Source organism: Gekko japonicus, unplaced genomic scaffold, assembly GCF_001447785.1.
Source record: "Gekko japonicus isolate JY-2015 unplaced genomic scaffold, Gekko_japonicus_V1.1 scaffold207, whole genome shotgun sequence".
Lineage (NCBI taxonomy): Eukaryota > Metazoa > Chordata > Lepidosauria > Squamata > Gekkonidae > Gekko > Gekko japonicus.
The window spans coordinates 582,977-601,850 of NW_015175363.1; the positions used below are offsets into that span (position 1 = coordinate 582,977).

Here is an 18,874-nt window from a genome sequence, read left to right on the forward strand (position 1 = left end):
TAAGGTTGAAAGTGTGTGAATGGTCCATAATCCCCCAGGCAGCTTTTAAAACATGAACCTGGGACCTGCACACCATCCTTTGAAGCGCTCTCAGGTACATATCTGTGGCAGTAATGGGGTGACTGCTGGCACCTTTTCCTATCATTTTTTGCCTTGTGGTATTCTGCTTGTGATCTGTCTTTTTTGTGGTGTGGCATGATTGTGTTATTGGGTTTGTTTCTTTTGAAGGGGAAGTGATGTGTTGTGAGTGAGGACATATTTTACCTCAGAATACACCAGGTCCCACATGCAACTGACAATTCCAACTGCCTGGGGGGGGGAGTTTGAGGTGTGGAATGGAGTGAAGTCCAATCAGCTTCCATATGCAAATGACTTTGAAACGCTGGCCCAATCAGAGAAGAGTGGGCTGAAGTGGCCCAGCTGCAGAAGCCCCGTCCCTGCGCTCAGTCTGCAGATGGTCCTCTGTCAGAGGTCCAGAGCAGACTGAACCGAACATGCTGGCCGGGGCTGACGTGTGCGGGACTACACAAAGCAGCCAGCGTCTTCTGACTGACAGTTCAAGCCACCAAACACTGTTGGTGCGCATTGGAACATTGGGCCCCACTATGGCTTTATATATAAGGGACAGATTTATATCCCACCTTTCCTCTTGGTTCAAGCAAGCTTACAATGATTATTGATTGACTGATTGTTTAAAGACATCCCCAGCTAAAAACCAAAGATAAAATAACAAGCCTCCAACTCCCCCCCCCCCTTGCCTGCTCTTCAGATCCCATCAAATGCTGTGGCAAACAGACAGTACTTTAATCACCTCCTGAAGATCTCCAAAGAGTGGGCCCCTCTCACCTCTTCAGGGAGCCCATTCCACAGAGTCGGAGCCACGACGGAAAAGGCCCGGGGTCTGTTCGATGCCACCCCCACCCTTAAGTGGTGAGATAGCCAAGAATGCACACAGAAAAAAGATCGCGGTCGCCTGTGCCTTTAAAACGACTGTATTGGGAAATAAACGCTGAGATGAAACAGCCTGCCAAAACAGATGAGGAAAGCTCCGCTCATCTTCAAGCCAACCTTTTTGCCAGCAGTACATAAGATTTGCCCTTAACACCCCAAGCCTCATAAGCGTTTCGCCCCTTTCCATCAGCCTATCGGGGGCGGGGGTGGTGCTTTGCGGCTGTTTTTTTTGCACTTTTCTCATCCCTTTTGTTAATCTCTCTGACATTTTTATAACGTTAATGCTACCCATCACGTCTCCCTGTCTGCCGCGTTTACACCCCAAAACAATCTCCCTTCACAAAACAAACAAAAAGCAGCCGTCATCCTTCCCAACGTTTCTGTAACCCGATAAATCAGCCTCTGGATTGAGTAAGGGCAAACGGTGAGGGCATCAGCTTCAAAAAGTAACACTGCGCTTGCTCAATTCAACTGGGCATGCTCAGTCACAATGAAGTTGCAGACTGAGCAGCGGGTCGCTGTGATGTTCCAAGCCCAGGCCGCGAGCCAGATCCTTTCCCTTTCTTAAAGAGAGGTAGCCTCCATCCCGGGTTGGGTGGGCGGCACCAGCCTGGCCCTATCCAGGAGACAGAGAAAAAGGGAAGAGCCTAGAATTTGCACTTCCCCTTCCCCAAGTGTATACAGAGCAGGGAGGGCAACGCTGTTGGTTATCTTCTGGTCCTGGAGTCGATTTCTGCTGCAAAGATGGCCGCACTAAATCCGGTTGTCCCTGAGCTGCACCGACTGCTGGAGAGGGACCCCCAGCTGGCTACTTTTAAACAGGACTTCGAGCGCAGGTAACCGAGACAGGCACGCGCCTGGATCCGCTGCTCAAGGGAAGCCCGAAACACCCCCACACGATCTTCCTTCCCCAGCACCCCTCGCACAGACATCTCACAACAGTTTTACTTTACCCTTCCATAGAGGCGAGTACCCTTGTCCATCCCATCTATTTCTTTCTGCACACGGAAAAAGCAGTTGCCTGCACTGCTAAAAAAGCTTAACTCATACTAATCTTGCAGCCCGATGCTAAACACGTGTATTTAGCTTTAAAGGATCCCAGCTTAAGGAAAAAAAAACACACACCCCCGAAACTACATCCAGGTTCAGTGGGACTTATTCTCAAGTCAGCGTGCATACAGGTACAGCCTAAGCTCACACAATCACAGTGGGGTGGAGAAGCAGCTGCTACCGCCGCTAAAAACAGAAGGGAACAGAACCTGCTTTAGGCTCGCACTGTACGCCAACTGGTAGTCTTCATTCTTGTCGCTGACTGATGAGCCACGTGGTCTCAAGGTGCAAAAGAATTCCCACTTGACCTCGCCCACGTGCAAGTCATGACTATCCTGGCGTCAGCTCCGCCCGCGTATGCATGTGTATTCTTTCGGGGCAAATGAATGCTTCTGATTGGTAGCTGCGTGTTTAACAACATTCCAAAGGAAGTTGAAGGGAACGTTGCTTCGCATGCGCCGGGGAAAACGAGCAAGCTCAGTAACGGAGGTTGAAGTCGGTTGCCCTTACTTGAAATCCGATTTCATGCCTCTAAAGTGACGGGCAGGGAGTAGCACAAGTGTAGGCAGGGGATGGGAAGAAAGTAACTATTTTATGTATTCATTACTGCTCTTATTTTTCCAGTTACTAAGGGGACTATAATTGTTTTCGTAACAATAAAGTTTTAAATTATTAAAAGGAGGTAGGGAACCCATCTGTTAAAAACAAAGAGACCCATAATTTCCAAATATATTTGGGTAATCTGAAGAAGTGTGAATGCATACAGAAGCTTATACCTAGAATAAAATGTTGATCTTAAAGATGCGACAAGACTCAAACTTTGTTCTTGGTAGAATATGTGAGAGGGGGCAGGAACTATTATCAGTAACAATTTGAAATACATGGTAACTTTCACAGTGATCTATAATTTTTTGCACTAGTTTTGTCTGTCCGTGGAGTGTAATTATTGGTCCCAGTGTTATAAATAGCTGGGGAATTGCTAGCTGTTTCCCCTGTCCGCAGTCAAAGCTGGATGTGAATATGGATCTCCAGATCCATGGCCAATTTTCTGTTCACCAAACCTCAGTGTTAATCAGAGAAACAAGCCATGGGGTGCACTTATTAAGCTGTCTTATACTGAATCAGACCAATGCCTAGTACTGTTTGCTCCGACTAGCAGTGGCTTTCCAGGAAAACCTACTACTTGATTTTTTAAAGTGCAGATATCAAATGAATTGAACCTGAGATTTCTGCATCCAAGGATCTAAGCCGTGAGTGATTAAAATGTTGAATTTGCTGCCGAAGGATGTAGTGATAGCCACAGGAATGAACAGCTTTAAAAGGGGTTTAGACAGGTTCATGGTCTATCGTAGGCACTAACTCTGAATCCCAGAGCCAGGAGGCAGCATCAGGGGAAGGTCTCAGTCTCCATGGCCTGTTGTTGGCCGTCCAGAGGAACTGGTTGGCCACTGTGATTTAGGATGCTGGACTTTAGTCTTGGATGGCTGAGTGTAAGTTCACTGGCCCTTCCTTACCCTTGGGATTTCATAAGGGACATAGTATGCTCAATCACTGTCTTGTGTTATCCCACTTGACTAGTAAGAATGCCATTTTTGAGGAAGAGCTTTTTATATGCAGCCTTCATAGATCTTTCTTATGCATTTGATTCTCTATCTACAACCCATCTATGGGCTAAATTGAAGCAAACCACAATGGATTGGAGATTGTTGTGGTTAATTAAAAATCTCTATACTGTTTCTACTACCCAAGTGCAGTGTAATAGTAAGGGTCACAACTACTTCCTTCCCCATCATCCAGGGGGGTTTGACAGGGATGTCTTTTGGCACCATCCTTATTTAGTTTGTATTTGTCTGATAGAATTATCTATTAGTTTTACTAGAACTAAAAGTACTAAGTTTGCACCTTGCTCTTCGACCAAAAGAGAGACATGGATAGTTAATGGGCGGGAGATCTCACAGGTTGCCTCTTTTAGGTATTTGGGTGTTTTATTTAATTGTACTTTGACCTGGAGATGTCATAAACAATTGGTCACTCAGAAATCTATGGCTGCTATGAAGGCAATTTTGCATTTCTTTTTTTCAAATGGGGTACACTATATTCCAGCTGCTATTAGAGTTTTTAACTCAATGGTGATTTTGCATGGTGTCTCTCTATGGATTTCTGCTGTAGACAATTCTATAAACAGAGTATATTCTTCATTCCTTTGAGCAATTGGAGGGCTCCCCAGGTGCATTTTATCATCAACCCTCCATTATGAATTTGGTCTTATTTCTATAGAAGAGTGTGCCTGGGTACGTGCCTTTAATTTTTTTATTTCATCTGTTTTTTGAGGCCCCTGAGGGTAGCTTGGTAAGCCTAACCCTCAGAGACTCTTATAAGGCTCCCTGGCACCAGCTTTTTGAAAAGAAGTTATCTCTTGTGAATCTTAAGGTGGAGGATCTTTTTTCTTCCTAAAGATGCAAAATCAATGCCCCCCCCCAAAAAAAAAAAGTGACCAAACTGATTTATGCCAGAAATCAGAGTTATACTCATTTTGATGCTTGGAGGATATGTTCTCCGCTTGCCTTGGCCTTTCTATCTAAGTATAAACTCATTTCTTATTTAGATTCCTTGGTTAAACCAAAGTTATGTAGGACCTCTATGCATTCACGATTTAACTGCCCCTTTTCAATAGAATTGCTGGGCTGTCTGCTAAGGATTCCTTTTTCAGATCAGTTATGTCCCTGCTCCCTCCAATCAGTGGACTCTCTTGTACATATGCAACTGCAGTGTCCATATGTGCTCCAGCTTAGGCTAAAACGGATTATGCCATGCCTTGATGAATGGACTATGCTTCCTCTGGTGACATTAGAGCAAAAGGGAGAATCTGGGAGAACCAGGTTTGATTCCCCACTCCTCCACTTGCACCTGGCTGGATGACCTTGGGCAACCCATAATTCTGACAAGAGCTGTTCTTGAAAAGAGCAGTTTCTGTCAGAGCTCTCTCAGCCCCACCTACCTCACAGTGTGTCTGTTGTGTGGAGGGGAAGGGAAAGGAGTTTGTAAGCCGCTCTGAGACTCCTTTGGGTAGTGAAGGGCGGGGTATAAATCCAATCTTCTCCTCCTCCTTCTTCGATTCGGTTTCCCAACATACTTACTTTGTTGCCTGATATCTAGAGGCTGCAGAGAAGTGGCGAAGGGAGGTGTTTTTAGACATGGGTTTTATTTAAGTTTTTCGGTTTTATTGTTCAAGATCATGGTCTAAGAACAGGGGATAAAAGAAAAGATGCTGGACTAGATGGACCATTGGTCTGATCCAGCGGGGGTCTTCTTATGTTCTTAAGGAATATAAATTTCACAGAACTTGTATTCAGTATGTTGTGGATCTCAGTCTGAATTTCCACTTGGCCTGGTATGATTGTTTGGTGCCAATAATTATGTATCAACCTCACCTATTTCATAGACTTGTTGTAAGGATAAAACAGGAAGGAAAGATACATGCTGTGTGAAGGAAGAGTTTGATGAATCTGTGGTTAAAAGCTAGGTGCCAAGTTTTGGTCACACATGAGCTTGATGAAGAAATAAAAAACCACAGTGGAGAAATGTGGATCAGGGGTGAGTGGGGTACAGGGCAGATCCCCACTGTGGGTAGGATTCCCAGTGTTAGGGAGCAGGGGTTACTGCCAGTCTAACAGAGTGCTTGAATGCACTTTTACCTTCACTTACATAAGTATGAGGGAGAAGTGCAGTTCTTTTTGTTGGGACATTGTGATGGCCTGGGAGATAGGGTGGCCCTCTGCCCTTGTTGGCAAAGATCTCACAACTTGTAATGTGTGCCTGCAGATATGCAGCACACTCATGAATGCCTCCCTTTCTCATGTACATTTCCTGTCTAATGATGTGATTTTTGTTAGCAGATAGTATTGATTACTTTTGCCTGTTTGCAGAGAGAAGGTAAAATGAAGCAGCAGGACTGTGCATTCTTTTGAAGTGGAGTATATATTGCTACTTTTGAACTGTCTTTTAAGGACATCACTGGGGAAGTGCTCACACCTGCCCTGTTGGTATTTTGAACATTTGAGCCACAGTCTGTTAGCATTTGCTACAGTTTTTTACGACAGAAGCTTTTAGTAGTGGATTGTGATATGTTCGTTACTTTTTAACAGAAAAAGGATGGTACATTTCAACATAATGGAGAAGGATGTAAACTGTTCAAGCGCCAACAGAAATTGGAACATGAGTCTAAACTATGCATTGTTTTAATTGTTCTTAAATTTTAACTGACTTGTAATTATATACATTGAAATACTGTTAACCATCCTGAGCCCCATGTAGGAGGGAGGGCAGTCTACAAGTCCATTGAATGAATGAATGAATGAATGAATGAATGAATGAATAAATAAATAAATAAATAATGCATAATACATTAACCAAGCAGTTTCAGGATGTATTGATGTATGTGTGTATGTATAGAAAGAGAGAGATCATATAGCATATATATATTTAACTAGAGAGAAGATATAATATTAAATCATAACATGAATGGGATGCTTTTAAAAGCTGGTTTTCATTATAACAGTCAAAAGTGGTAAGGATAGCTGAAGAAATTGCATAGGTTTGAGTCCAGTTAGTTTTAGTGCATTGATTAATGCATGAGTTGAATTCCAGAGAAGCTGCTGAATTACTCTGTTACAACAACAACAAAACCTTGTGATGCTTTTAAGATTAAAAGAATCATTGTGGCATCATTTGCGAGGTCTGTAACTCAGTTTATCATATATATGGAATTTATCCTTCGTTCACAGATGTGTGCGTGTGAACACTCACAGTTACAGAGACAAAAAATGTGAACGTTGGAACTAAAAAACTATGAAACTCAAGTGGTATAGTCTGTGACATTTGCATAGAAAGCCATCTGTGTGTTTTTATTTTAGAGACAATGTTGATAGTCCTTACTCCATTACTCCAAAACACAGGAGTGTTTGCCTTTAAATACGTTTAGAATAACTTTTAGACCTGCTTGAAATAGACATTTTAAATTCATGTCATCAGGATTGTCTTAGCATACAACAGAATGCATAACATTATAGTGCAGTGTCTGCTCCCCTTTCAAATTGTAGTAGACCACTTTAATTTAATGGTATAGTGTTTAATTTGAAAATAATTGTTTTTCAAATGTTACATAAGTAGGAGTCCATTTCCATGGTAAGTGAATACAGAGGTTCAGTTTGGACATCAGAAACAAAGCAGGTTAGTTCATGAAGGCCTCAAAGATGGTTAATTGGTTATGAGTAGTGGTATAGAGCCAGTTTGGTGTAGTGGTTAAGTGTGCGGACTCTAATCTGGGAGAACCAGGTTTGATGCCTCACTCCTCCACTTGCACCTGCTGATGTGACCTTGGGTCAGTCACAAGTTCTGGCACATCTATTCTTGAAAAAGAGCAGTTTCTGTCATAATTTTCTCAGCCCCACCTACCTCACAGGGTGTCTGTTGTGGGGAAGGGAAAGACGTTTGTTAATCGCTCTGAGACTCCATGTGAAGGGCAGGGTATAAATCCAATCTCCTCCTCCTCTTCCTCCTCCTCTCTGAGTATGTTCTCTTTAGTGCTGAGACTACAGATTTTTCAGGTATCTCTTTACTTAGTGTTGATATCTGAACTCAACTCCCATAACAAATTAAAATTTGTTTCTGAACCAAACTTATTAACAGAAGTCTTAGGTAGCTGCAGGGGTCCAAAACCAAAGTTATGTAATACTTTTTATTAAGGCTAAGAAAACACAACACAGTGTTCAGGGAGTGGGGAAAAATGTTTCAAACCATGATCTTAAGTGCTTTTGTCAATATGATTGCAATTTGGTCAGCATTATTGGAAGTCAGCTGAAGATTTCTTTTACCTGTCTTGATGCACCATGTAACGTAAGGGTTGGTAGGGGTGAGAGGGGATATGAACCTATTAATTAACTGGTTTGTTCTTGAAATCTCAACTGAGCCAGAATGGCTTTCCCTTTTGAAGGATGTTTGTATGTGTCGAAAAACAGGTGTCCTTATATGGTGACTAATTGATCATGACTAGTATAGTCATACTTGATTATGACTAGTCCTAAATAGCGTTCATTTTAACTAAACTAGGCTCTGGGTCTATTCCAAATTGTAATCTTGGACTATATATAACTATATGATCATGGTTTCATTTGTTGTATAGTTTCATTATATTACTATGGGGGTAAAACTGTTTTAGGAATTTATTATAGAAAACAAATTAAAATAAACAAATCAGACAGTTTCTCTATCTATGGATCAGTACAGATTTTATCTCCCTCAGTTGAAATCTGGGGAGATTTCAGGGGACAGGGGCCAAACAAAAGTACATTTACCCTTGTTGATATAGTTCAGGGGTGGTCAAACTTGCTTAATGTAAGAGCCACATAGAATAAATGTTTGAGAGCCACAAGACATGAACAAATATTACACACGTTTTTATTGAAAAATATGCGAATTTGCTTTTTATTAACATTAAATGAGATTGCCAAAAATAAAAACAAAAGGGGTAAAAATAGATATTGGTAATGGGAAAAATAGATATTGATAATGAAATTTATTTGTCCAATTATATTTGTTTGCTAATGATATTTATTTAAGAGAGAGAGGGGTGGAAAGAAAGAATGAAAGAGGTGGAGAGTGAGAGAGAGAAACAAAGACAGCAAATAGATGGAGGGAGGGGGAAGGAAAAGAGAAAGAGGAAGGAAGGGAGAGAGAGCGAGATAAAGAAAGATGGAAAGAAAGCAAATAGATGGGGGAGGGAGGGGAGGTGGAAAGAAAGCAACTTTAACTTTAAATGTGTTCTCCAACCCCTCCCCCCCCCCACGCCGGCTGGCTTGGCTTGGAGAAGGGATTTAAAGAGACAAATGCTTTCTACAAGGCAGCTGGGGGGTGCTTTGAGAACACATTTAAAGTTAAAGTTGCTTTCTTTCTCTGCTCCCCCCCCCCACCTCAAGCCTACCCAAGGAGGGGAACACTGGCTGGGGATGGGAAGACTAACTGGGGAGGCATGCCTCCCCTTCGCTTCCCCAGTCACCCTACCGGGAGCTGTACAGTATGTGTGAAAGAGCCCCATGTGGCTCCCGAGCTGCAGTTCGGCGACCCTGATATAGTTCAAGGTTTTCTTTTCAAATGATACCTGCTTTTGATCTCTTTCCTCCTCTCTCTTTTGTTTAGTCAAGGTGTCTTTGTGAGTCAGTAACGTGTCATCAATTTCAGCTTTGTAGTATAAACTGGTGAATTTGAGCGGAAGGCTGCAAGTGACATCTTATGGCTTGTGCTTGGGGATTTGGACAGCATCTTACTGCCCATACATGTAATGTTTAGATGCTGTACACTGCTCAGTTAACCAGCTGCATCAGTGAATCATTACATTCTAGTTAGTCATGGTATCTTTAGAGCTGGCTCCCATAAAATCATGAGGGCTTACTTCCAAGTAAGTAGCTTTAGACCTGAGATCTGTGGTGCTGAGGTGAAGAACATCTCATGTCTGTCAGAATTCACCTGGTGTTGCTGGTGTAGGAATGTAGTCTGTCTTTTGCCAGCATTTTCTTCTAAAAGAACACTGGGGCCACATTCCCAAAGGGAGACTGAAAAGAAGCACATCTTTCCTAGGCTTTTGCTCCACTGACTTTCTAGAGTTTTAACGTTGCTGTAGTGGTTGATGGAAATCAGCTCTTTGACTTTTTTCTGGGCTGATATGTCAGGAAATTTTCAGAAGTGCTATATTACCACCTTTTACTTCTGTTAATTGAGGTAGATGGCTATCCAATAGAGTTCTCTTGTCTCTGGTGGTCTGTTAAGAATAACACTACATGTTCCTTGATAATTCTGTTGATTCTTGTACAGCTCCTTAGGATGGCCATCTCTAAGGATATTCTGGCATGTTTTTCACTTTCCCTTCTATTACAGAAGCTAATATTTCCCCAAAAATAAATAGGAGTAGCCAAGTAGAAAAAAATGGAGTATTTTTCAAAATATGCTAGTAAAGGTGTTTTCATCTTTTGTTGTTGATTTTTGGTGTTTTATATGTTATTTATCCTTTATTGCTGTTATTACTGAGGTCTAAAACTATGTAGCTGCATCAATAATTGTGCTGCTGCTGGAGAAGCATTATTCTGACACTGGGGGGGGGGGCAGAATCAAACCAGCTGGCTTTGGCACACACCCAGGAAATTTCCCATCCAAAGTGTTGAAAGTGATTGATACATGCTTGTGTAAGTCTCTGCTGATCTGATAAGACATGATGGGATGGCAGAGTATCTGGATTGTCCCGTGAATTAAAACACTCTAAGTGCTCATGCCTTTTTGATACATTATAGAACACACAGGTTGTGTCTCGGTCCCTATGGTGATCTTGCCCTCTACCTTCCCTCACATACAGGGTTTCCCCTTGTTTCTTCTTTCTTTCTTGCTGAGCAGCCCCTACATCTGTTTTCTTTTTACTTGTTGGTCTACGCTGCCCCACCCTGTCACACTATTATGTATTTTGATGCCGGCCCAGCCCTGGGACTTGAAAGAAGAAACGAAATAGCCTACTTATTTTTTACTTCTGTAATGGCACACAAGAGGCTTTGGAAAGTTCAAAAATGAACAAAATATTTTATTTAACTTGGTGAGGAGAAAGTCAGGTGAAATGAGGGGTAGGATGTATGAGTTGAATCGATAATAAAAACTGAGATAATTTTCACAGTAAATCTAGCTAATATGTTGTCAACAAATGGTTTTGCTTTTCAACAAGGTCTTTGAAACTCTGATGAGAGAGGTTTTCTTTTCTGTTTCATTTTAACTCGCAAGCATAGGGTTCTGAGTGTCACTGACACTTCACATTTCAAAGGTCGGAATGTACAACCAAGTTCCCGAAATCCTTCTATATATACAGACCAGGAATCCCTCTTCTCTTTAGAGTTATCTCCCTTTTCATTGGGCAGGGATTACTTCTCTTAACTAGAAGCAATTTTTGGCTTGAATGGGGATACTGGTCGATCCACTCATTCCTTCTCTGCCTCTTTCCCAGTCCTCAGTCAGTGCTAAACTGTTCCTTCTTCAACTGCCAGCCCCCAACTGTCATTTCTTAACTGAGTCTCTCCACAGAATTTCCTTTGAACAGCCTGTCACTCAAAGGTTCTTGGACTCTGTGAGGCATTAACCCTTGACAGTCTGTCACAGTCCCCACTCACAATAATACATCAGTTGTGGCTTCTTCTCAATTCCTGCAAGTGTGTTGCTTTATTAGGATCAGGTGTGCTGTGCACATGAAGAAAAAGCTTAGCCCAGCCCCCCACTGCGCCATTTTCCTAACCTGAAATGGTCCTGTGGTGCTATTTTGGGGAAACCATGTATTCCCATGAGGGTTTCCCAAATAGGCTGAACAGCTTCCCCCTGGGACTGTTTCAGGCTGAGAAAATGGCATGGGGAAAGGGTGAAGTCCTGTCTGCACTTGCAACTTGGTCCTGATCCTAATCAGGCACTGTACATACAAGAGTTGAGAAAGACCAGCAGTGCATGTGTGATTGTGTTATTACATGAGGAGGACACCGATCCATCCTTTCTGCTCTGTAATGTGTAATATGCCAATTGATTAATACTGATTATAGGGATTCAAAATAAGAGAGCTGGAATATATATATATTATAAACTTAATATATATGGAAGTTAGAAATTTCCTAAAGCTATTATGTGATCTACAGTTTTTTTAAAGAAAGGTCCATGGGAAATCTTGTTCAAGAATATGGATTCTGGTTGAAAGAGAAATTGGTTAAAATTAAAGCAGTTTAATGAAAATCTTGTTGAGTTTATTAATCTTGTCTCAAAATCTTTTGTTATGTTTATGGAAAGAAATTTCCTTTCATTTTTCCCCTTGAAATTTCAAGTTTACATTAGCTTTCTAAAATTTTACTTAGTTTTTCTGTTGCATTGACTTTTCACTACTATTTCAATGTTTTTTTTCTAACAGGTAAAGTTTTACTAGCAGTAACGTAACTACCTGCTATAAATCATTGACATTAATTTTACCAGAAGTCAATATTAATGAAGCTGTGAATTTAACTAGTTAAAAATGAAATGCAGTCCCTTTAGTGGAAACAAATCGTAAAAGATCTTTTGTTTTCTAATGGTAAAGGTAAAGGTTCCCTTGCTCGAAAGCCAGTCAAATCCGACTCTAGGGTTGCGGTGCTCATCTCCGTTTCAAAGCCGAAGAGCCAGCGCTGTCCGAAAATGTTTCCGTGGTCATGTGGCTGGCATGACTAAACACCAAGGTGCACGGAACGCTGTTACCTTCCCACCGAAGTGGTACCTATTTATCTACTTGCAATCTCTTGCTTTCGAACTGCTAGGTACCCAAGTCTTAAAATACTCTGACTTTAAAATGTTCTCTTTTTTTTTTGAGCCCCCGGAGCGGATTTTTTATTATTTTTTATCACTACAAAAACTACAACAGAAGAAAAAGGAGGGGGAACTACATATACGGGATAAATTAAAGAACCCACTACTAACTAAAAACCCAAGAGAGGAGATCCTTCAACTAGCTTAGTTACATCAAGTCTTCTCATCATTAATCCCTTTATAAACTGAGTCAAACATTTATAACACTTTTCCTTTAAAGCTTAATTTTAACTGTCTAGAAACAGTACCCCTGATCATCCCATAACAAAAGTCTCAAAGGCACATTTCAGAGTCCTTCAGCCTTTACTTCTCCTTTCCCCTTCTCTTCCGCAGCTTGTAAGGACTTTTTGGGGCTGCTGCCCCTTGCTCTGACAGAGAGTCCTCTCTGGAAGAACCAGAGTCTAGCTCGCCACTGGACTTGCTGTCCTCTTCTTTTTCCCCGTCCTCTGGCCTTCCCAGCTGAACCCTTAGAAATTCTTGAGCTTTCAGAACAGAGTTAATCTTTTCTTTTTTGTCTTTGATCTTAAAAGTGACGCCTTCAGGAAATAGCCATTTATATCCAATTGAGTTTGTCTGAAGAAAAAGCACGAGCTCTTTGTACTTCTTTCTCCGTTGTCTTACTTCAAATGGAATATCCTTTAGCGTTCTGATGGTATTTCCCCCCGCTTTCAGGGGTGTTCCAGCAACCACTTTCAGGATTTCATCCCTCACATGCCTCTTCGAGAATCTTACCAAAATTTCCCCAGGCAGATTTTTTTTGTGTGTAGCCTGAATATGATCTATAGACCACATCCATGTCGTTAAGCAGCGATTCTGCCTTCATTTCTGTCACTGGGGATAGCAGTTCACTCATCACTTCTTTAAGATTCTCCCCTCTGTTCTCTGGCATGCCCTGGAAATGCAGGACCATGTTGGCCTTTTCCATTTGAACTTGCAACAGTTGATCTTCCATGGAGATTTGTTTCCTTTCCAGCTTTTGCACCTTCTTTTTCACTTTCTGTGTAGTTACAGCCACTTCCTTTACCTTCTCAGCATCTTGCTTCATTATTTGTATCAGATCGTTTACCTGAGTTTGTTGTGCAGTAATGCTTTGAGTCACTATAGACATCTGTTCCTTGAAGTTATTCAGCTGTTCCAGCAGAGGGCGCATATAATCCGCTATAGACTTTGCCACCTCACTGGTAACTTCCGGTTTCGGGCTCTCAGACACTTTCGCTTTCAAAAGTTTTTCTCTGTCCTTCTTCCCCGCCATCTTTATCATTTGTTTACTTTCGCAAACTTTTTAAAAGTCTCTGAATGTGCGCTTGACCGCTTAGATTCGCTTTGGTAAGTACTTCTAGGCAATTTCCCTCACATTTTCTTCCGCTTCCCCCCTCAATCGTTCAAAGATTTGTGCGCTTGGGAGGCGTCCCTCCCCCGCTCGCTTTTTCTCCGTTCGGTGGGGTGGGTTGGGGAGCTATCTTTTTTCCTTTACAAAACGCTTCGGAGTTGATTCACATTCATAATTGGTCATCCGACCTCGCTTTCATTTCATTTCTGCCGCACGATCTCCTGCGCTTGCCCCAGTCAGCGTCACTAAGTCCATACGGTCTCACAGCACGGAGAACCGTCGGAACGAAGAGGCGCCTCAATTCTCCGGCATTCCACCGTCGAAGAGGTGACCTCTTAAAAGTTCCATGGCCAGGGTCCCTTCGCCGGGCTCCTGGGGGAGTTTGCGAGCCTGCGCAACCCCTTCTTCGGCTGGAGCGCAGCTTCCCCCCTGGGAGGCCCGGGAGGTGAGTCTGCTAGCGCGCCACCATAAACCGGAACCCCCTGACTTTAAAATGTTCTGAGCCCTGAAAACTCAATTTCATTGCAATTTGTGTATATGCTAATTCTGGCCAAAAGGGATTAAATTGGTTTTTTAAAACATGAGAATCTCTTGAAATAGGATGTGTATGTTCATCCTAAATGGACTGGGTTGTGGTGGGCTATCCTTACAGCTACTCTGATTAGGACCAGATGTTTCCCCCTTGCTTGAATAGTTCCATGTAGTTGACAAACATCATGTTAATGGTGTGTCAGTGTAATGCTGTGGATAGTATGTTCATGTGAATGTTGAAACCCTAACAGGGAAAATTACTTTCTTGGATTGCAACCAACCTCAGTGTGTTCTTGTGTGAGAGAAGAATGAATGAGCTCTTTGGAGGGAGGGGTATACAACAACTATGATAACTATGTGCTATGATTTTTCTTATTATATGCAACAGATCTCTTTTCAGTTTTGATTGGGGTGTTCTGCATAGTTGTTTGGGTTGCTTAAGAAATCATGGCTTGACCTATTTGCCATGTGATTGAGGATGCTTCTTTTTGAACTTTTCTAACCTCAGGGAGAGAGTGTGCACATTGGACACTTCCTCTGTGCACATGTGTCATGCTTGCATTGGACACTTCCTCTGTGCACATGTTCTATGCTCATGAGCTTGCATGCAGGTGTGCTAATGCCTGCTACCACTACATGTAGTCAACATGCAGTTAAGTGTGTAAAGGGCTTATAAGGATCTCTGTGAATGACTGTGGAAGAGTGGTTGCCCTCAGAAACACATGACACTCTGTTATGATGGTAAAAAAAATAACCAGTGATGTGTTCATCCTTACAGTAAAGTAGACTTTATCTGCATTGGTACTTAGCTTGATGGAACTTAAAACTGGATCTATACCTGGTAGCCTATATGCTAATCTTCTCTGTTTTGAAGCCCCCAAAATATTTATTTTGACCTTTTGCTTCCAAGTGCTGAAAATACACTGTCTTTAAAAACTGGAAAACCTTCTTTGGTGCTTGGGAAGAACATGGAACAACTATTGGCAGGGAATAGTGTTTCTTATATTATTGTAGGCCTACATTTTGTATTAGAGCATCAGTGTCTATCAAACATAAAACTTCAGCACTTGTTCTTATGAATTGCTGTGATTTTACTTCAGCTTCCATTTATATTTGGAATTTTTTGAAAAAATCACACTTTTTATGAGGCCAGAAGAGAATGCCAACAAAACTGTATTTTCCAAATGTTACCAACTTTTGCAAATGATACACTTTTCAGCATATAGAAGAGATCTAACTAGGCCTCTCACCTTTGAGTAGTTCTCCTTCTATTGACTTTGTTGAGCGACAGAATGTGTTCATCCAAATTACTCTGTAAAAGATGAACTCTCTCCAGAAACTGATTTGCTAATAGTCAAGCGTTATACAAGCTAAAGTCACATATAATTTGAGGTATATTTTTAGTCTTCTCAGACTGTAAATGACTCCGTTGGAGTCATTAATGCCTGTAGTATAATAGCATTTTATGATGTTACAAGCTAGTGTGGGTAAATGGTGCCTATTAGGTTTTCCTGTGCTATTACCCACACATATTCTTGCTGTTATTTTGCCACCTCCTGCAGGTGCCACAGTAATCTGTTAACTATGTACTCTATAATATGAATTTCCCAGTGGTTTACTTTATAGGGTGAAGCTGTTTAGGATTTAGTTTGAATCTCTTAGTCTATAATTTCCTTTGTTTGAGTAAAAATTATTTTATCTACCTTCACGGCTTTTATCAAGATAAATTGCAAGTAATCATAGACGCAGGCATGGAAATAAGAAACTGATGCGTAGGGTGAGAATATTGGTGTTCTAGATTAACAAACAGTACTGGGTATGTGTGCGTGTGTTGCTTGCAGGAGTTCAAATTACTTGAACCATTGCAGAAGGCAGAGAGGGTGCTTATGTGAATAAGCTGGTCCTTGTTTCCTACATAAGAATGTGCCCCTTGCAGAAAGAACCAGAACATAGTTGCTTGCATAGAAAGGAGTAAAAGCCTCCTCCTCCTTCATATTTCCCCATGAGTGCATTGTCAAGCTGCCCATTAGAGACTGTGCTCAGTGGAAGAAGGGCATTCTCTGCTATCACACACTCCATATGGAAGACAATCTGATGACAGCCTTATAAGGCCCACCTTCTGCAGGTTTTCAGGAAGGTCATGAAAGCCTTGGATGTAATTTTGATACAATGGCTGCATCATGCTGGCTTTGCACCCAATCCAATCTAATGCTCTTCTAGATACTGCAAAGATATCTCCAGGAAAAATAAATAAATCACATTCTTGTTTTGTGGCATCCCAGTCTCCCTTCCTAAGCAACTGACAGATTTATAGACCCATTTTATGCAGAATATCTCAGAACTAAATACTCAGAATTAAGTAAGTGTGTATAGCAGTGGTACTGACTCTGCAGCTCAGAGAGCTGTGTTTGAAATCATCATCAACCGAAAGAGCCACGTTTATTTTTGGCATGAGGCCTGCTGCACCTCAGGGAGACTCATAGCTTAGCTGTTCCTCTGGCTGTTTTGTGGTGGGAGCTCAGCAGCCAACCAGAAGCTTCATTGGGCAAAGGCCTTGCCCACTTCCCTGAAATATGGGGCAGATGTAGTACTCAGAAGAGCTACAGGAGGCATGTTGAAGAGCCACGTGTGGCTCCCAAGCCATGAGTGGGTAACACTGGTGTATAGGATTGCAGCCTTAATTGTTCAGAATCTGGGAGTTAGTTCCTTTATCCTGGCCTAGTTCACTTTTTAAAATTAACAACATCTGTATGTGTACTGCACTCGGTTCTGTAGTATTGTTTTCCCCATTTTGTTTCTTTCACACTCAGTTGTGCTGAGAGGTGCTGCCTATCAAGGCTGTTCCCCTGTGCCAGAAAGCATTGACATCCAGGGCAGAGCATTCCCCCCAATTTTTTTTTTTACAAAATTGTTTATTTTTCTATGACACAGACAAAGTACAAACATATAACACAACAGTTAAACATAAAATTGGGGGTACATTATGCTTATATATACTTTGAAGCCAACTATCTTTTACTTAGAGCTTACCCCTCATAATAGGCTTAGAGTAATACAACCATAGTGCCAAAGCTTAATCTCTTCACGTCTACTTCTTCTCTTCATCTTGCTTATGTATCTTGACCTGTTTTGGTATGAACATAGTTCTCGTACCATTTATAAAATCTCCGCCAAGTGTTTTTGAATGTCTCATCCGTGTGGTTTTTCAGAGTTAATGTAAGTTTATCCATCTCTGCTGCTTCTCGTATTTTATTAATAAGTTCTTCTTTACTTGGAGTCTCTTGGCTCCTCCAATATTTAAGCATATAGTATTCTAGCTGAAGTGGTTATATTAAAAGATAAGAGTCATCACTTTTAAAACTATCAGGTAAAATATTCAATAGAAATATTTCAGGAGTGAAAGGTACATTACATTTCAAAACTTTTTGAATTATTTCATGAATCCCTACCCAATATTTTTAGCTCTGTCACATAGCCACCACATATGGAAGAATTAACCTGTTTTGTTTTCACATTTCCAACATTTATCCGAACATTTTGTGTCAAATTTAGCTAACTTTTCAGGAGTTATATGCCATCTATAAAACATCTTGTAGATACTTTCTTTGTATACGATGGATTTTGTGATCTTAATATTTCCCTCCCATAGTTTAGCCCATTGGTCTAACTGGATAACATGGCCTACATTCTGTGCCCATAAAATCATAACATTTTTAAACAGTTTCGTCATGCATTTTATAATCAAGCAGTACAGCATACATTTTCTTTATAAAATTCTGATTCAATCTGTTCTTTTTGTCACCAATTCAAATCCGCAGGTAGTTTTAGATTTCCTTTTAAATCCAGTAAATCTGAATATCTCATCTCTGGTTCATCCGCTAACATCTTAGGGTTTGGAAATGCTTCTAGGGGAGCGACCAGTTTTGTGTATGGAAACAATCCATACACAAAACAACCTCCTTAGGAAAGCTCCTCCATTAGCATGTTCATACCCTGGGGAACTCCTACAAGATAATGACTCAGCCCTACCCCACCATCTGGAGTAGATATAAATTACCTGCCTACCATTTTCTTCTCACCTTGACACAGAGAGTACTCCATCTTTCTGTGTTATACTTCTGAGGATGCCAGTCACAGTTACTGGCGAAACATCAGGTTCTACAATGCCAAGACCATGGCAGCACAACCCGGAAAATCTACAGCAACTAATTTAAATCGTTGCTTTATTAAACAAAATTTACAAAGCTAATCTTGAAGGTAGAATACTGTCATATTTTGGTACGATGCTATACGAAGTTAAGAATAAGGTCACAGTCCTCTGCACAGTAGTTTGAGAGTAAGTTCTGCTTCATTAAGTGGTGCCTAAACAACACATGCACTGAATGAGGTGGTAGAGTTCAAAGGTGGTTGAGTGGACTGTACCGCTTTGGGTAGGAAGTACATTTTTAAATGCCACTGTCTACAGAAGAAAGAATGGCCTGTATGTGGAAAATTAGCACAGTAGGAGTCTGATAGCTTTTAATTTTAATATGCTTTTGTTTGTTTAACCTTTTAGCTGTTATTTTACATGAAAATAGATTCAGGTGGGTAGCCATGTTGGTCTGAAGCAAT

The 18,874-nt window shown here is 41.3% G+C and overlaps 1 protein-coding gene and 1 long non-coding RNA gene across 4 annotated transcripts in view; one reads left to right on the forward strand and one right to left on the reverse strand.

The window, feature by feature from the left end:
• Positions 1-2,348, reverse strand: part of LOC107122345 — a 17,064-nt gene extending 14,716 nt beyond the window's left edge. Inside the window, exon 1 of the long non-coding RNA XR_001482908.1 lies at positions 2,211-2,348. This is a non-coding gene — a long non-coding RNA (uncharacterized LOC107122345). The remainder of the gene's footprint in view (positions 1-2,210) is intronic.
• Positions 1,500-18,874, forward strand: part of GBE1 (glucan (1,4-alpha-), branching enzyme 1) — a 249,753-nt gene continuing 232,378 nt past the window's right edge. For all 3 annotated transcript variants that reach the window (XM_015425426.1, XM_015425427.1, XM_015425428.1), the window contains exon 1: positions 1,500-1,787. In XM_015425426.1, the coding sequence (XP_015280912.1) occupies positions 1,696-1,787 (92 nt within the window). In that variant the 5' untranslated portion in view covers positions 1,500-1,695. The remainder of the gene's footprint in view (positions 1,788-18,874) is intronic.